The 16,842-nt window shown below is 34.7% G+C and overlaps 1 protein-coding gene across 5 annotated transcripts in view; it reads right to left on the reverse strand.

Moving 5' to 3' along the window:
• NAA15 (N-alpha-acetyltransferase 15, NatA auxiliary subunit) overlaps positions 1–16,842 on the reverse strand; it is a 79,478-nt gene that overhangs the window by 40,115 nt on the left and 22,521 nt on the right. For 4 of the 5 annotated variants that reach the window (XR_014023241.1, XM_081303638.1, XM_081303639.1 and 1 more), the window contains exons 2-6: positions 7,217–7,301; positions 5,093–5,197; positions 2,838–2,995; positions 1,372–1,506; positions 81–234 (exon numbers count right to left, since the gene is read on the reverse strand). Coding sequence is in view for 4 of the 5 variants with exons in the window: in XM_081303638.1 (XP_081159764.1) it covers positions 81–234; positions 1,372–1,506; positions 2,838–2,995; positions 5,093–5,197; positions 7,217–7,301 (637 nt within the window). In the remaining variant the exon portion in view is untranslated. Of the gene's footprint in view, positions 1–80; positions 235–1,371; positions 1,507–2,837; positions 2,996–5,092; positions 5,198–6,442; positions 6,525–7,216; positions 7,302–16,842 lie in introns of those variants that run through there. The other variant, XM_081303640.1, reaches the window with a different exon arrangement.

Here is a 16,842-nt window from a genome sequence, read left to right on the forward strand (position 1 = left end):
CAGCTATCAGCTGATGACTATTCAGCCTTGCTCTTCAACATAATTAAATATTAAAATAAATGATGTTCTTTTAAAAATACCTTTGGTTTCTTCTACAGCAAGTTTATCACAAATCTGCTTTTCATAGGTACAAAGATGTTCCAAGGCTTCTCTATAGAGACCTGCTTCCCGAAGAACTTGATTTTGATATAAAAGGAGTTCGCTATATTCATAATCCACTTTATCAGGGGATGTCTGTACATGGACATAAGGAATACTAACAGTAAGAATTTTGTTTTCCTATTAGAAAATAATTTGCATACTCAAAAACATAAAAAGTCAAAGGATAACAGCTATTCGGTAAATCATATTTTTAAAAAATTACTCAAAATATCTATCTATGGAGCAATTAAGTAAATAGAAACAATATTAGTTTATAATAAATTGAATAAAAAGAACAATCTATAAGTTCTTATGTACATTAAATAAATATGGAAGAGGGGAAAGATCTTAAGAAATACCTAATAATAAATCTAGGTAAGAGTCAGAGTAATTGATTCAGGTAAGAATCATAACCAATGAATGATAAAATTAGTGATTAAAGTTTGATGAGAAAAAAGCTATTCAGTTTCAAATTGTTTAATAAATTCAAACAGAGGATAAAACTCAACTTTATAGTTGCAGGTACCACCTTAACATAGAAATCAAATGGAAAAAAGAGCCGTCATGTGTCTCTCAATCTGATCAACTGAGAAGGATTCATTATTATGTCTAAAGTTTCCTACCAAAAATGCATAATTATATCTAATGAGAAAATATTTTTTAAAAACCCCAAAGTAAGGAACATTCTACAAAAGCACTGCCTGTACTCTTCAAAAATATCAATGTCATGAAATACTAAGAACATTTTTAAAACTATTTCAGATTAAAGAGACTGAAGAAAAATGATAACTAGATGCCAGATATGATTCCAAAGTGGGAATGAGGAAAAAACTGGTAGAAAGGATACAAAAAGACAATCAGTAAATTTTCAATAAGGGCTATAACTTAGATAATAACAATTAATGTCCAACTATCTCTGCATCAGTACCTACAGAATTGACAATTACAGAGTTATTCCTAGAAAGGCACACTGAAGCACTGAGGGATAAAGAGCATGATGTCTGTAACTACTCTCAAATGTTTAAGGAAGAAAATGCAAATAGAGATGCAGGTCAGAGATTTAAAAGTAAATTCATCAAATATTAGCATTACATAATGTGAATTAACTTCTATATAAAGTTCTTTGAATTATACCTGCAACTTTTCTCTAAGTATAAAACTATTTCAAAATAAAAACAATTCTTTCAGTTATATTTAGAATCAGACTAGTGACTGTATTCTTGTTATTACCTGTTGTGTTTTCCTAAATTCTTCTAAAATCTTTGCTGCCATTTCATAATCTTCTAATAAATGGTAAGCAATAGCATAACCAATCCATGATGCTCTCTGTGCAGGTCGAAGCTGAAGTAACTGATACCGTGTTTCCTTCAAGGGGGGGAAAAGATTTTCTTAGGTTTACAGTTCAGATAGATGCACCTTTAGAAGACCACATGAATTTACCCCCCAACACTATGTATTTTGCTACAAAATGCTAGAAATGGTGATAGAAAATAGTTTGAAACATCCATATTGTATAGCTTTAGAGGCAAAGGAATATGTGTACTAAGCACTATGAAGCCTCCAGGCTATGACTTTTTTTTAAAAAAAGAGCCACACACAGTGGCACACACTTATAATCTCAGCTATTTGGGAGACTGAGGCACAAGCATCACAAATTCAAAGCTAGCCTCAGCAATTTAGTGAGATCCTGTCACAAAAATTTTTAAAAAGGGTTAAGGATGTGGATCAGTGATAAAGTGCCCTTGGGTTCAATCTCCAGTACCAGATTAAAAAAATAAAGACCAGATATCCTTTTTTATTTCCAAATCTATCCACTTCAAGAACTAAGACAGGATAATAACAATAGTACAAAGGAAAAAAAATTATTCAAAAATTCTTCAGAGGGCTGGGGATGTGGCTCAAGCAGTAGCGCACTTGCCTGGCATGCGTGCGGCCTGGGTTGGATCCTCAGCACCACATACAAACAAAGACGCTGTGTCCAGCGAAAACTAAATATTAAAAAATTCTCTCTCTCTCCCTCTCTCTTTAAAAAAGAAAAAAAAATTCTTCAGAAAATAAAGTTCCCAACTACTAAATGAAGATATATAGAGAGAAAGCTCAGCAGGTACTACAACAAGAAGAGAAAAGAAAAAAAAAATATGAAAGAGTTAGGAACAAACTAAATTCAAGACTAACTTAAGGGCTAAAACTGAAACTAAAGCATGACGTGGTGGTGTGTAACTCGGGAGGCTAGACCAAGAGGACTTCTCCACATACAACCCAAGAAAAGTAAATTCAAACTACAAAAACAGGTTATTCTCAAGGAACGTAAAAAGAGAAGGAAAAAAAAGTTTGCTTTCCAGGAAATGTGGAAAGGCAGCTGAGGATGTTGCTTAGTTTATTTAAGAGCACTTGCTTAGCATGCATGAGGCCCTGGATTCAATCCCCAGCACAACAAAAAAGGAAAGGAGTGGGGTGGGAAATAGTAAGTATGAGTTAGAGTTACAACATGTTAGTACCAGTCAAAGGACTGGACTTATTTTTTTAATGAATGGATTAAATCAGCCTGACAAGAAAATAAAGTCAGATTTTAAGATGTACCTGTTCTAAATTGGGGGGGGGGGGGTCCATTTAAATTCTTTTCAAAAATGAAGTCCTTAAAGTTCTAAAGAACAGTATTTTCCTCTTAGAATAAAAAAATTCTGTAGTTTACTTACCCTGTAACCCTCAAGATCTCGCATTTGAATCTGTAGTAAAGAAAGGTCCCTCAAGATTTGAAGATTGTCTTTATCCCATTTTAGTGCATTTCTGTAACATTTAATGGCTTCATCATACTTCTTGTCTGACCTCTGAAGAAGGCCATAAACATGCCAACCTAAAGAACTCAGTTAAGGATACAAACTACAATTCAAGAAACAGTGTTCCAAATGATCCTCGAAGAAACTTGGAAACCTACAACCACTGGTAAAAATTAACTTGAAAAAAGGTGCAGAGAAGAATACAAAGATAAAAGGGAATTAATACAATGGAAAGGAGCACAGCATTTGGAACCAGAGGAAAGTAGGCCTACCCTGCCTTATTATCACTCACCTTGCACAAGTTAATTTCTATAAGTTTGCTTATTAAAAAATGTAAATGGATATAATCTAAGAGTGAAGCATAGTAGTGATGGCTAAATGGGATAACTATAAAGGTTCAGTATCTGGTACAAATTCAATGAATACATACAATAAATAAAGGGATTATCTTTATTATTAAAAGGAAAAAGAAGCCAGGCCTCCATGGTATATAATTATACAATATCACGTAGATTTTTCTTTGGCTAACAAATGATATACTTAGCACAGTAAAAAGTTCCTAAAAGCCAACCACATATAATATTAAATCATTCATTCATTTAATAATTATTAAGAAGTCTTAATAATTAGGGTGTAGGTGAACAAAACACTTGAAATTTTACTAAATATTTTAGCTATTAAAATTGTTAAGCTCACAAAATAGGTACAAAAATATCTGTCAAAGTTTATTTAGAATATAACAACACAATTTTTCTCCATCTTCCCTCTTGCATTTCTTTATATATATATATATTTTAGTTATATATGGACACAATATCTTTATTTATTTTTATGTGGTGCTGAGGCAAGTGCTCTCTACCACTGAGCCACAACCCCAGCCGCCCTCATCCATTTCTATTTGATCCCCAAAATCACATTTTCCTTAATGAAATAAAATTTGTTTTGCATTTCATCAATGTCTTTATAGCATCACAATGAGGTGGGTGAAATTATCCACATTTTGCACATGAGGAAACTGAACCCTAATATCACACAGAAAGCAGAGTTGCATTTCAAATCTACATGAAGTACATTATATTCCAAGCCTGTATTCCAAAGCCTGGGCTGGGCTTTGAACTATATGCCACTGTGTCTAATATTACTTATTATACACACACACTCTCTTATTTTTCTCTAAAATTATGATCATGATAAAGCTGCATGGTGCCTTAGTCCAGTCAGACTGCTATAATAAAATAGCTAGACACAGTAATCTATAAACAACAAGACACTTATTGTTCATAGTTATGGAGGCCATGAAGTCCAAGATAAAGCAAATTCAGCATTTGGTGAGGCTTGTTCTCACTTCATAAACAGCTCCTTCTCGCTGTGTCATCACATGACCAAAGAGTTTCTGCTGGCCTCTTTTATAAGGACACTAATCCCATATTTGAAGGCTCAACTCTCTTGACCTTTTCACCTTCCAAACCATTACACTGGTAGTTAGGTTTCAATTATGAATCTGGGGAGACACAAACATTCAACAATTTCTCCTCCCCCTTTTTTAAGAATGGGAAGAGCTTTTCATAGACATTTTTAAATGCAAATCCTATTTATATGTGAGACACATATACTGTTAAAACATGGTGGGTCCAGATGAACATGTTGGTGCACTCTTGTAATCCAAGCAACTCAAGAGGATGAGGCATGAGGATCTCAAATTCAAAACCAGCTTCAGCAACTTAGCAAGGCCCAGTTTCAAAAACAGAAAATAAAACAAAACTCAAAAAAAGCCAGGCACAAAATGTTGCACACATATAATCCCAGCAGCTCAGGAGGATCACAAGTTCAAAGCCACCCTTAGCTACTTAGCAAAGCCCCAACTAACTTAGTGAGACCCTGCTTCACAAATAAAAAAATAAATAAAAGGAGATGGGGGTGGGGATGTGGCTCAGTGGTTAAGTGCACCAAATTCAATTCCTAGTACCAAAAAAAAGGGGGAGGGGGCCAAAAAAATCATGACAGGTCTGTTAAAATGTTCCCTGAATGAAGGCAGTTGCTATTAACTCAATTTCAGAGAGAAAAATCTCTTCTGGAATTGCACAGTAAGAAGAAACTAGACCTTCTGACTCTCAAACTGCTGCCTTAGCTCAAAACACCCCACTTAGTCCTGAAATATATTTCAAAAAGGATACATACATGACTCTTCAAGTCATTTCTCAGACCTCTACGAACCAATTCATAAGCTTCTTCCTTTTTTCCCAAGCAGTTCAACGTTAATCCTTTCATAGCCAGGGTTTCTATTTTTAATAACAAAAGGGAGGGGGAGTAAAAAAAGTGAAAGAAATTAAACATTAGAAATAAAAACAGTCAGCAATAAAACATAATCATACCCTCAAAAAAAAAGCCATGTTATGCTAACAATTAAAAAATTGAAGGAGATTACTGACATATTTCCAGAATTAAAATATTTTTTAAATCAACCAACCAAATAAGCAAAGACTTCTAAATTAATTCTTGGAGACTCTCCTATGCTTTTCTTTCTTTCTTCTTTTTTTTAAGATTAAAAACATACATAATGCATGTACATCTGACCAGAAAGATGACCTAGTAATTTATATACTGACAACATGTAATCACTCTTACTACTATTTTGTTCTCAGGGGAATTCCATGGGATGACCTTTAAACTATGAAAAGCTATCTTAAAAATAGAATTTATTTCTATGAACCTAATTATGTAAAGGTTAAATTTACTCTTCTGATTAAAACATAAATACATAAGTTACCTACATTTCTGATTTTCATAAATTTCTTTTAAAATGATTTTTTTAGGATTACTAAATATATGAGTAAAAGATGTCCAAAACCTGCCATTTGCAGTCAACAGATTCAAAGAGAGAACTGTGGCAAGTATTGCGTTTCCAGAAAAGATTTCTAATTTTATACTGTATATCCTATGAAGTGTAAAGGTATAAAAAAATGTTAATTGTTGCATGCCTGTAATCCCAGAAGCTCAGGAAGCTGAGGCAGGAGGATCACAAGTTAAAACCCGCCTCAGCAAAAAGTGAGGAGTTAAGCAAAAACAAAGCACTAAGCAAATCAGTGAGACCCTGTCTCTAAATAAAATATAAAATGGGGCTGGGGATGTGGCTCAGTGGCTGAGTGCCTCTGAGTCTAATCCCCAGTAATTCACCCCCCCCCAAAAAAAAGTTAATTGTCATTTATTTACCTAATTTTAAGACAAAATTTACAATTTATAGAGAATTTAGTGAGAAATAAAAGATAAGGACTAAAGGTATAATCAAAAGGAAGATTCAACAAATACAGTTTTAAAATATTTTCACTGAAATTATGACACTTCACATGCACCTGATTTCAAGATATGTTAAAATACAGGGTGCTGCAGTTTAAAAATAATCAAACAGTGTGAGGGAAATTGTACTTTTAACAATGAAATATGGTACTTTTCTATAGTATCACTATGTTACTACTAAAATGGCCACATTACCAGTATGCATATTTTAAAAATGAATATAAAACAACCTGATATCCAGCTGACAAGGAAAAGGAGATGCATTTAGATACTTTTATCAGCATTGCTTTCCATCCAAACAACTGCAGTAAAAGTAAACACTGAAATGCAGTGAAGGAGAAAGTACAGTAAATGTAGGCAAGGCTAAAGAGAGCTAACAGAGAATTATTATGCCCCTCCCCTCTTCAATACTAGCACACTACCAAATTCATCACTGATGAGCTTTCCAAGGTCTGCACAGGTCACATCTGCAAAAGGTCATTTTTCCTTTGCCTCCTCATAGCCACACACTTCTCCAGGTGCTCTACAAATACCCACTCATCTACTTTCATACTGGGAAACTAGTAAACCACCCCAACTTTATATTAAATGTCTTAAACATGACTCACTTTTGAAAATCTAAGACACAATGTAAATATAAAAAGGATAGTTTATGAGTGAAGACCAAAAAGGTCACTTTCTGAATAAGCTTATTGATAAGGAATAGAATTTAGAACTTCATGAAAGTTCTAAAGTAAAATTTTCTTATAACATAATTTGACGTAAATAAGCCAACTGCCCTTTGGTCCTTCTATCTTTTCTATATAACTAATATCAAATTAGGAATAAATCAGAATTCAAGTAGAATGTGCTATCCATTAAATTAAAAATTTAGTATTGAATTTTATTTTCTCACAGGAATGAAAAATAGGATTCATTTTCTCTGGAAAATAAAAGCAGCTGAATAAAAGAGCCCAATAAGAAGCTAGAAAGACACGCAGTAAAGACATAGTATTTGCTCTTACCTCCATGCTCTGCAAATTTGGGATTAGAGAGGATTTGTTTACAGAACTTCAATCCATTTCTATACTGTTTATGTTCATAACATCTCTGTGAAAACAAAAAATAAATAATGCGAGTTTACCAAGAAATGCAAAATGCAAAACCTTTAAATTCAATGTTAACATTTAATACACTTAACAACTAAAAATTTATTTCCATATTCTTGTAAGTTCCACTAAAATGCCACTAAATATATAAAAACCTCAAATACAGAAAGTAAAAGTCGTTGAGACATAAAATAGATTTTTTGGTTTTTTTGGAGTTAGCTTATGATACTTGAATCTAACAACTGAGTGTCATAGAAAAGTGAAAATAATAAAAGATATAGGAATCATATTTTTAAACATTTTCTTTTTATAAAGAAATGAAGTCTTTTAAGCTTAAAGTGCTAAAGAAGTACATACAAAATATCTAGAATAAAAGACTCAAGCTATGGCATACCACAGTGACATTTCAAAGCCTTGGAATAAAAAGATACTAAAAGCTTTGGCAGGGGTGGGGCAACAAATAAGTCACATAAAAAGGGTATAATCAGAATGACACTGAACTCTATTCCATTGTTGTACTCATTTTGGCGGTGCTAGGGACTGAACCGAGGGACTCAAACATGCAGAGCATGTATGCTGAGCCATACCCCTAGCTCTTTTATTTCACATAAATGAAATATTGTTAACAAACAAGAGAACAAATACACAGCCTTCAAAATCAGAATGAAAATTAAGTCTCAATAATCCCAATCACTCAGGAGGCTAAAGAGAGGAGGATCACAAATTCAAGGTCAAGTCTCAGCAATTTATTGAGGCCCTAAGCAACTTGGCAAGATCCTGCTTCATTTAAAAAAAAAAAAAAAAAACTGGGCTCAATCCTCAATACCATATGAAAAAAAAAAAAAGAAAACACATCCCATACCCAGCCAAATGACTATTAGATATATAAGTAAAATGACATTTTAAAGTATTTTCAGAAAGCTAAGCTTTCATCCTCATATACTCTTAAGAAGCTTTTTTCTTAAATAATTTTAGTTGTTGATGGACTTTAATTTTTCATTATTTATATGTGCTGCCGAGAATCGAAACCAGTGCCTCACCCATGCTAAGCAAGCATTGTACACTGAGCTACAACCCAGCCTGCCTTAAAAAGCTTTTAAAAAGGAATTCAAACAAAATTTAAAAAGACAAGACTAAGTACATAAGGACTCTAATACACAAATAAGAATTATAGCAACTTCAAATTGGAGCAAGAAACTAAAAGATTCCCATAGGTTTCTACTAAGAGCAAAAATGCACCTGTTGTGCTTGATAACATGGAAAACTATTATAAGAACAAGACAAAAACATTCGGGAAAAATGAGCAACAAGTCTATAGAAAATCAAGCAACTGATTAAATGGAAAGGTATTGACTCCAAGGAAAACAAACACTGGTATATAAAAGGATATGCAGGAGATGTGGCCCAGCATGTGTGAGGCACTGGGTTCGATTCTCAGCACCACATGTAAATATAATAAAATAAAGATCCATCAATGTCTAATTTTTTTTAAAAAAAAGGATATGCATATTTAGTGAGATATCTGACCTAATAGTGAACAATATATGCACAATTAGAAAAATGTAAGTATTCAGTACTGGTTTATCAAAACTTTTGATGTAACTATGAAGGAGAAATGAGAAAAAAGAAGTAGACAAATGTGTCAATGATTTTTATTAATCAATAGTAAATAAACATCTTTAGAGTTACATATCAAGAAATAATGATATTGGGCTGGGGCCATAGCTCAGTGGTAAAGAGCCTGCCTTGCGCGTCGTAAGGCACTGGCTTTGATTCTCAGAACCACATAAAAACTACAACTAAATATTTTAAGAAAGAAAGAAAGAAGATATATTACTAAGCAACAAGGGGGAAAAAACAGAAAACAAAGAGCTTAAGTTGCTTGATTCTGGACTGGAAATAAAAGGGGGCAGAGGAAAATAAGGGAAATATTTTTCATCATAAACCTTTTACAGTTAATTTACACAGGTATCAAAATATGGTTTCAATGCCAGGCATGGGGGTGCACCCCTGTAATCCCAGCTTCTCAGGAGGCTAAACCAAAGGATCACAAGTTCAAAATAAGCCTCAGCAATTCAGCAATGCTCTAAGGAACTTAGAGAGACATTGCCTCAAAATAAAAAGTAAAAAGGGGTAGTGATGCACAGTGTTTAAACAACCCTCAGCTAAATCTCTAGTGCCAAAAAAAAAAAAAAGTTTTTATAAAAATATTTTAAATTGATGCCATTCACCACTATAAATTTAAACAAATTTACTCATAACTTCTTGAACAATATACTCAAATCTGGGAGAGACAGTTAATGCAAGTATAAAATAGAAAATATATAGAAACAAAACAGTGAAAATATGAACTTTTACATTCAGCATGAAGAAATCATTGATTATACTCATGCTACAACAAACTAGAGTGAGATGTATTCACTATCTCTACTTTGCTATTTTGCATCTCAAACCTAATTACAACACAACTAGTTTTCTTCCCTAAAAGGTATTCTTTTTATTAAGTCTTTGCCATCTCAGTAGGTGCCTTCACCTCAATTCACTCATCTAGCTGGTTAAGCAAAACTAAATAAATATCTTTGGTGTTTCTCCTTCCCTCGTATTTCTGTTCTCTAGTAAGAACTGTCATCTCCAGCTTCTGTGCAATAGCTTCCTAACCAGTGTGTATATTTTCTCTGCCCTCCAACATTCTAGGAGATGAGAAGAGGGAACAACAGCAGGAGTAACTTGGGAGCTTTCATTAATCACAAGTGGTCAAAAAAAAATAAAATATAAGACCTAAACAGTATTTTGGATTCCTCTCTATTTAATAGCAGAAAGCCCAAGAACAATTTGCTTTTCTTATAATAATAATAAAATGCATTGAAAGAAGCTGTGATAAAGACTAAGCTGATTAAAAGGTATTTTTTTTAGTTTTTCCTATTTCTGAAAACTACATATGTACAAAGAGCCTAAGTGTTATTGTGCATAAAACCACCATTAAAGTATGAAAAATTATTTCCCTAAAAACATAGAAAGCTTTCTAAGATCTAGAACAAGATAAAATGGCCATTTTCACCACTTCTATTTAACACATACTGGAAGTTCCAGCCAGAGCAAATAGGCAAAACAAAATTGGAAAAGAATAAGTCAAACTGTCATGGTTTACAGATAACAAAATCTTACATGAAGAAAACTCCCAAGAGCACCAAATAACTTTTAGAACTAATAAATTCAACAAACTTACAGGATACAAAATCAATGCACAATAATCAGTACTGCTATATGCCAATAGTCAATGGTCTGAAATTAAAAAAAAAAAAAAAAAAAATCAAGCAAATCCACTTATAATAATTACCAAAAAAAATAATACCTTTAACCAAAGAAGTGAAAGATCTCTACAATGAAACACTGATGAAAGAAAGTAAAGCAGACACCAAAAACTGGAATACCCAATGTTCATAAATTGGAATAAATAATGTTAAAATGTCCATATTTGGTCTGGGGTTGTGGCTCAGCAGTAGAGCACTCATCTAGCACATGCGAGACCCTGGGTTCGATCCTCAGCACCACATAAAAATAAATAAGTGAAATAAAGGTATTTTGTGCAACTATAACTAAAAATAAACATTAAAAAAATCCATATTTGAGGCAGGAGGATCGCAAGTTCTCAGCAAAAGCGAGACGCTAAGAAACTCAGTGAGACCCTGTCTCTAAATAAAATACAAAATAGGGCTGGGGATGTGGCTCAGTGGTCAAGTGCCCTTGAGTTCAATCCCCAGTACCAAACCAAAAAAAAAAAAAAAAAAAAAACCAGAGTTTATCCAGAGTTATCCAGAGTTTCCTATTTAAGGAATTCAATATGATCCCTGTAAAAATACCATTAACAGTCTTCAAAGAACTAGAAAAAAAAATCCTAAAATTTGTATGGAACCATGAAAACCCTGAATAGCCAAAGCAATCTTGAGCAAAATTAACACAGAAGGAGGCATTAACATTGCCTGACTTCAAAATATACTACAAAACTAAAATAAAACAATTTGGCATTGGCATATAAACAGACACAGACCAATGAAACAGGATACAGAACCTAGATATTAACACACATATCTACAAATAATTTTCAACAAAGATACTAAGGATATATAATGGAGAAAGATGGTCATCTCCATAAATGGAGCTGGAAAAACAGGATATACACATGCAGAAAAAGTAGACCCATATCTGTCACCAGATTCAAAAGCAACTCAAAATGGGCTGAAGACTTATGAAGCCTCTAGAAGAAAACAGAAAATGCTTCAAGGCATTTGAATGGGCAAGGATTTTTTGGCAACACCAAAAGCAGAGGAAACAAAAACAAAAGCAGATACATGAGATTGCCTCAAACGAAAAATCTTCTGCACAGTAAAGGAAACAAGAGCATGAAGGACAACCTACAGAATGGGATAAAATATCTGCAAATTATACATCTGACATGAGCTAACATCCAGAATATATAAGGAACTCCAACAACTCAATAGGAAGAAGAAGAAGAAAAAAAAGAATTATCTCATTAAAAAACGGTCACCTTGGGCTGGGGATGTGGCTCAAGCGGTAGCGCGCTCGCCTCGCATGCGTGCGGCCCGGGTTCGATCCTCAGCACCACATACCAACAAAGATGTTGTGTCCGCCGAGAACTAAAAAATAAATATTAAAAATTCTCTCTCTCTCTTTAAAAAAAAAAAAAAAAGGTCACCTTGGGCTAGAGTTGTGGCTCAGTGGTAGCGCGCTTGCCTAGGATGTGTGACGCACTGGGTTCAATTCTCAGCACCACATACAAATAAATAAAAGGTCCATCAACTACTAAAAAATATTTTTTTAAAAAAAAGGTCACCAGGGCTGGGGTTGTGGCTCAGTGGTAGAGGGCTAACCTAACATGCATGAGACACTGCATGAAAATAAAGTTATTGCGTCCACCTAAAACTAAAAAATAAATATTTTTTAAAAAGTCATCGGACATTTCTCAAAAGACATTTAAAAAAAAAAAGCCATACAAATGGCCAACAGGTACATGAAAAAATGCTCAACCTCACTAATCATCAGGGAAACGCAAATCAAGACCACAATGATATATCACCTCACTCCAGTAAGAATGGTTCTGATCAAATAAAGTAAATATAACAAATGCTGGGAAAGATGTAGAGAAAAGGGAATCCTCACACACGGCTAATGGAAATGTAAATAAGTATAGCATTATGGAAAATAGTATGAGGTTCCTTAAAATATTAAAAAATAGAACTGCCAAATGACACAGAAATCCACTCCCAACAGAAATGAAAGCCGTGTATCAACAGATACATGCACTCCCAATGTTTAAAGCAGCACTATTCATAATAGCCAAGAAATGGGGGGAAAAAACTATCCATCAATTGATGAAGGTTAAATAAAATGTGACACATATACACAATGGAACACTATTCAACCACAAAATAGATTAATGTTGGTCCTTTGTGAAAACATGGTTGCAACTGGAGATTACATTAAGTGAAATAAACCAGGCAAAGAAAGACAAGTGCTACTTGATCTTACTTGTATGTGGAATATAAAAAAGTTGATCTCATAGAAGGTGAGAGTAAGTAGAATGGTGGCTACCAGAGGCTGGGACAAGCAGAAGTAAAGCAGGGTGGGAAGAGGCTGATCAACTGGAACTAAGTTATATTTTTTGGAAGGAAGAAAGTTCTGGTATGTTACTGCACAGTAGGTAGACTATAGATACCAATATACTATATATTAGAAGAGCTAGAAGGATTTTGAATGTTCTCAGAAAAAATAATGTCTGAAACAGATCTGCTTAACAGGATTTGAACATTATACAACGTATACATGCATTGAAACATCACACAGTGCCCCATAAATATGGATGATTTTTATGCTTTTATGTGTCAGTTAAAAAACAAGTTTACTTTAAATTTTGAAAAATTTTGAAAATTAAAAATAGATGACTTCCATATTAGGCATGATGGAGTGAAGGTGAACTTGCCTTTCCAACATAAACAAAACTGGATCAAGGATAAAATAGGCAACACAAGATAGTGAACCAAGAGGGAAAGAAACATGAGCAGCTCTTAAAACACCACTTCTTTACACCTGTAGGCACTTTCCACATTACAGCACAGGAAGAAAGATCCCAACAGAGCATACTAGTCCACAGGGTTAAGAGAAACAGATTAATATTCAAAACGGCAGAGGTACTCTGCAAAGAAGAGTACTGAAAATGATGGATTGTTGAGAGCCACAGCCAAAGGGGCCCCAGCAAACTTCCAGCTGTCAGCAAACTTCCAGCTGCCGGCTGATGATTAGCTCACAGCAGCCCCAGCAACATCTAGCTGATTGGCTCCTCCGGAGCTGCTCATTGGGGGACTTCTTTGGCTCCGCCCATGCAACCCAGCCAATCGGCCTCAAGAACAGGAGGATTGTGGGAGGTGGTGAGGTTTGTGTGGGGGTGAGAGGCTTGTGGGAAGCCGGTGGTGGCAGTTGGGCTCTGAGGGGTTTTTCCTGAGGAGCTGTTTTGTTTGGTGTTTGTAGTTCTAAAAATAAAGTTTGTTTCTTTTGACAAGTGGCTCCTGAATTGTACCCAGCCAGACTGCGGCAATGGATCTATCCAGGGAAAAAGATCCAGAAATCTGCACAGGATGTCATGCATTTTTAGGATAAAACTTCACAAAGCTAAAGAATGACCAGAAAGCAGTCAATGGTGCTGAGAGTTCCAACTAGCCAGAATGGAGTGTCAAAGACTAACTGCAGAATTCAACAAACACTGCAGAAAGGCCACACCTAGGTAGTGAACACAAAATAGCCCTGGAGTAGTTTTCACTTAACATGGACAGTGTGACTTTATTTTTGTAGAGTTGAACTTCAGGATTTCATGGTCTGAATGGAAACCACCTGTATTTGTTTACACTACCATATTTTCCAAAGGAATTTCATACTAGCGTTATCACATAATCTTCATGATAGGGCTGGGGTTGTAGCTCAGTGGTAGAATGCTTGCCTAGCACATGTGAGGCACCGAGTTCAATCCTCAGCACCACATAAAATAAATAAATAAATAAATGAAAATAATCTTCATGATAATCCTGCAAATTAAGCACAAAAGGTTCAACCCTTATTGCATGGGGGTAAAATGTGGAAAACAAGCAATTTACCCAATATTACATACCTAGATAATGGCAAAACTTAAGACTACAATCTAGGTCTTCTGATCCTTGGTGGACAATTCTCTTTACCACATATAGAAACTGTATTAAATGTTATTGGCATAAAAGTTGTTAATGCCAAAATTTCCAGTCTTTTAACAGATCTTCAACAAATTCAATCATATTACCCTGTTTCTTTCCTTACTCAGTTTTCCATCAAGGGGATATAAAATCACCAAAAATTAACTGAGAAAAATAAACCCAAGATTAACCAACTGGAAAATCCCCCCAAATAACTGAGTTTAAAACAAGAAAATTAAGCTGGGTGTGGTGTTGCACACCTGTAAACCCAGCTCAGGAGGCTGAGGCAGGAGGATCACAAGTTAAAAGCCAGCCTCAACAACTTAGTGAGGTCTTAAGCAATTTGGCAAGAACCTGTCTCAAAATTTAAAATAAGACAGACTTAAGAATGTGGCTCAGTGGTTAAGCACCCCCAGGACTGAAGGGTTCAATCATCGATTTAAAAAAAGAGGAAAGAAAAGAATCGGCTTGCAGGAGGCCCAGGGTTTGATACCCAGCACAGCAGAGAAAAAAAAAAATCAGTATGCATTTAAGTAAATAGGTCTCAATCTTTTTTTTTCCCCCTGAAAGCACTACTTCTATAAGAGTACTTGTTACAAATGATAGCAGTCTTCCCATAAAGGAAAAAGTATCAATATTCAATGCATGGCTAATCCTATATTTCCTGATGACAAAATCCAGCCAAAAAACTAGGGCTAGGGGCTGGGATTGTGGCTTGGCTCAGCGATAGCGCACTCGCCTAGCACGGGCGGGACCCGGGTTTGATCCTCAGCACCACATAAAAAATAAATGCATTGTGCTGTGTCCATCTACACCTGAAAAATAAATATATATTAAAAAAATAAACAACAACTAGGGCTAGGGTTGTGGCTCAAGTGGTAGAGCACTCACCTAGTATGCACGAAGCACTGGGTTCAATACTCAGCACCACATAAATAAAATAAAATAAAGGTATTGTGGGCTGGGGATGTGGCTCAAGCGGTAGCGCGCTTGCCTGGCATGCGTGCGGCCCGGGTTCGATTCTCCAGCACCACATACAAACAAAGATGTTGTGTCCGCCAATAACTAATAAATAAATAAATATTAAAAAAATAAATAAAGGTATTGTGTCCACCTACAACAAAAAAATATATATTTTAAACTTTTTTAGTTTTATATTTTAGTTGTTGATAGACCCTTTATTTTATTTATTTATTTATTTTAAATTTGATCCTGGGCTTCTCAACCATTGGGACAACCCTGAGATTTTTTTTTTTTTTTTTTTAAGAGAGAGAGAGAATTTTATTATTTTTTAGTTTTCGGCGGACACAACATCTTTGTATGTGGTGCTGAGGATCGAACCCGGGCTGCACGCATGCCAGTCGAGCACGCTACCACTTGAGCCACATCCCAAGCCCTATTTTATTTATTTATATGGGGTGCTGAGAATTGAACCCAGTGCCTCACACATCCCAGGCAAGTGTGCTACCGCTGAGCCACAGCCCCAGCCAAAGATATATATTTGAAAATTGAATTTAAAAATACAGGAAACTATGCATCATATCTTACTGAACAGTTTCTCTTTCGCCAAAAAGGTAAATAACCAGGCATGGTGGCACACACCTGTAATCCCAGTAACTCTGGAGGATCACAAGTTTGAGCCCAGCCTGGGCAATTAAGCAAGACCCTATCTCAAAATTTAAAAAATATAAAGGGTCAGGGACATAGCCCAGAAGTAAAGAAGTGTGTATTATAAACTCCAGTGCTACCCAAAACAAACAAAAGAACCAGATGCACTCAGCTTTAATAAGTTTTATATAATTAAAATATAATGTATAAAGTCCAGATTATAATAGAAAATAAATGTTGATTTTTAAAAATCCTCAACAAAATGGCAAACCAAATTCAGTAACAAATTAAAAGGATTATACACCATGACCAAGGAGAATCTATTCCTGAAATGCAAGGATTGTTCAACATGTGATAATGGATCAATGTAATCTAATATATTACATTAGTAGAGACAGAAAAAAAGTACTTTATCATCTCAATTTGTATACACACAAGTGTTTAACAAAATTCAACAACCTTTCAAGATTAAAAACACTCACCAAACTAGGAATAGAAGGAAGCTACCTCAACATAATAAAAAACATATATATATGAAGAACCCACAGCAAACATCAAAATCCATTTTGAAGAAATGAAAGCTTTTCCTTTAACATCAGGAACAAGAAAGAATTCTTACTTTCATCACTTCTGTTCAACATAGTACTAAAACTTCTAGCCAGAGCAATTAAACAAGAAAAGGAAAAGGCATTCAAATTG

The sequence above is a fragment of the Spermophilus citellus genome (assembly GCF_964194105.1).
Source record: "Spermophilus citellus genome assembly, chromosome: 8".
NCBI lineage: Eukaryota > Metazoa > Chordata > Mammalia > Rodentia > Sciuridae > Spermophilus > Spermophilus citellus.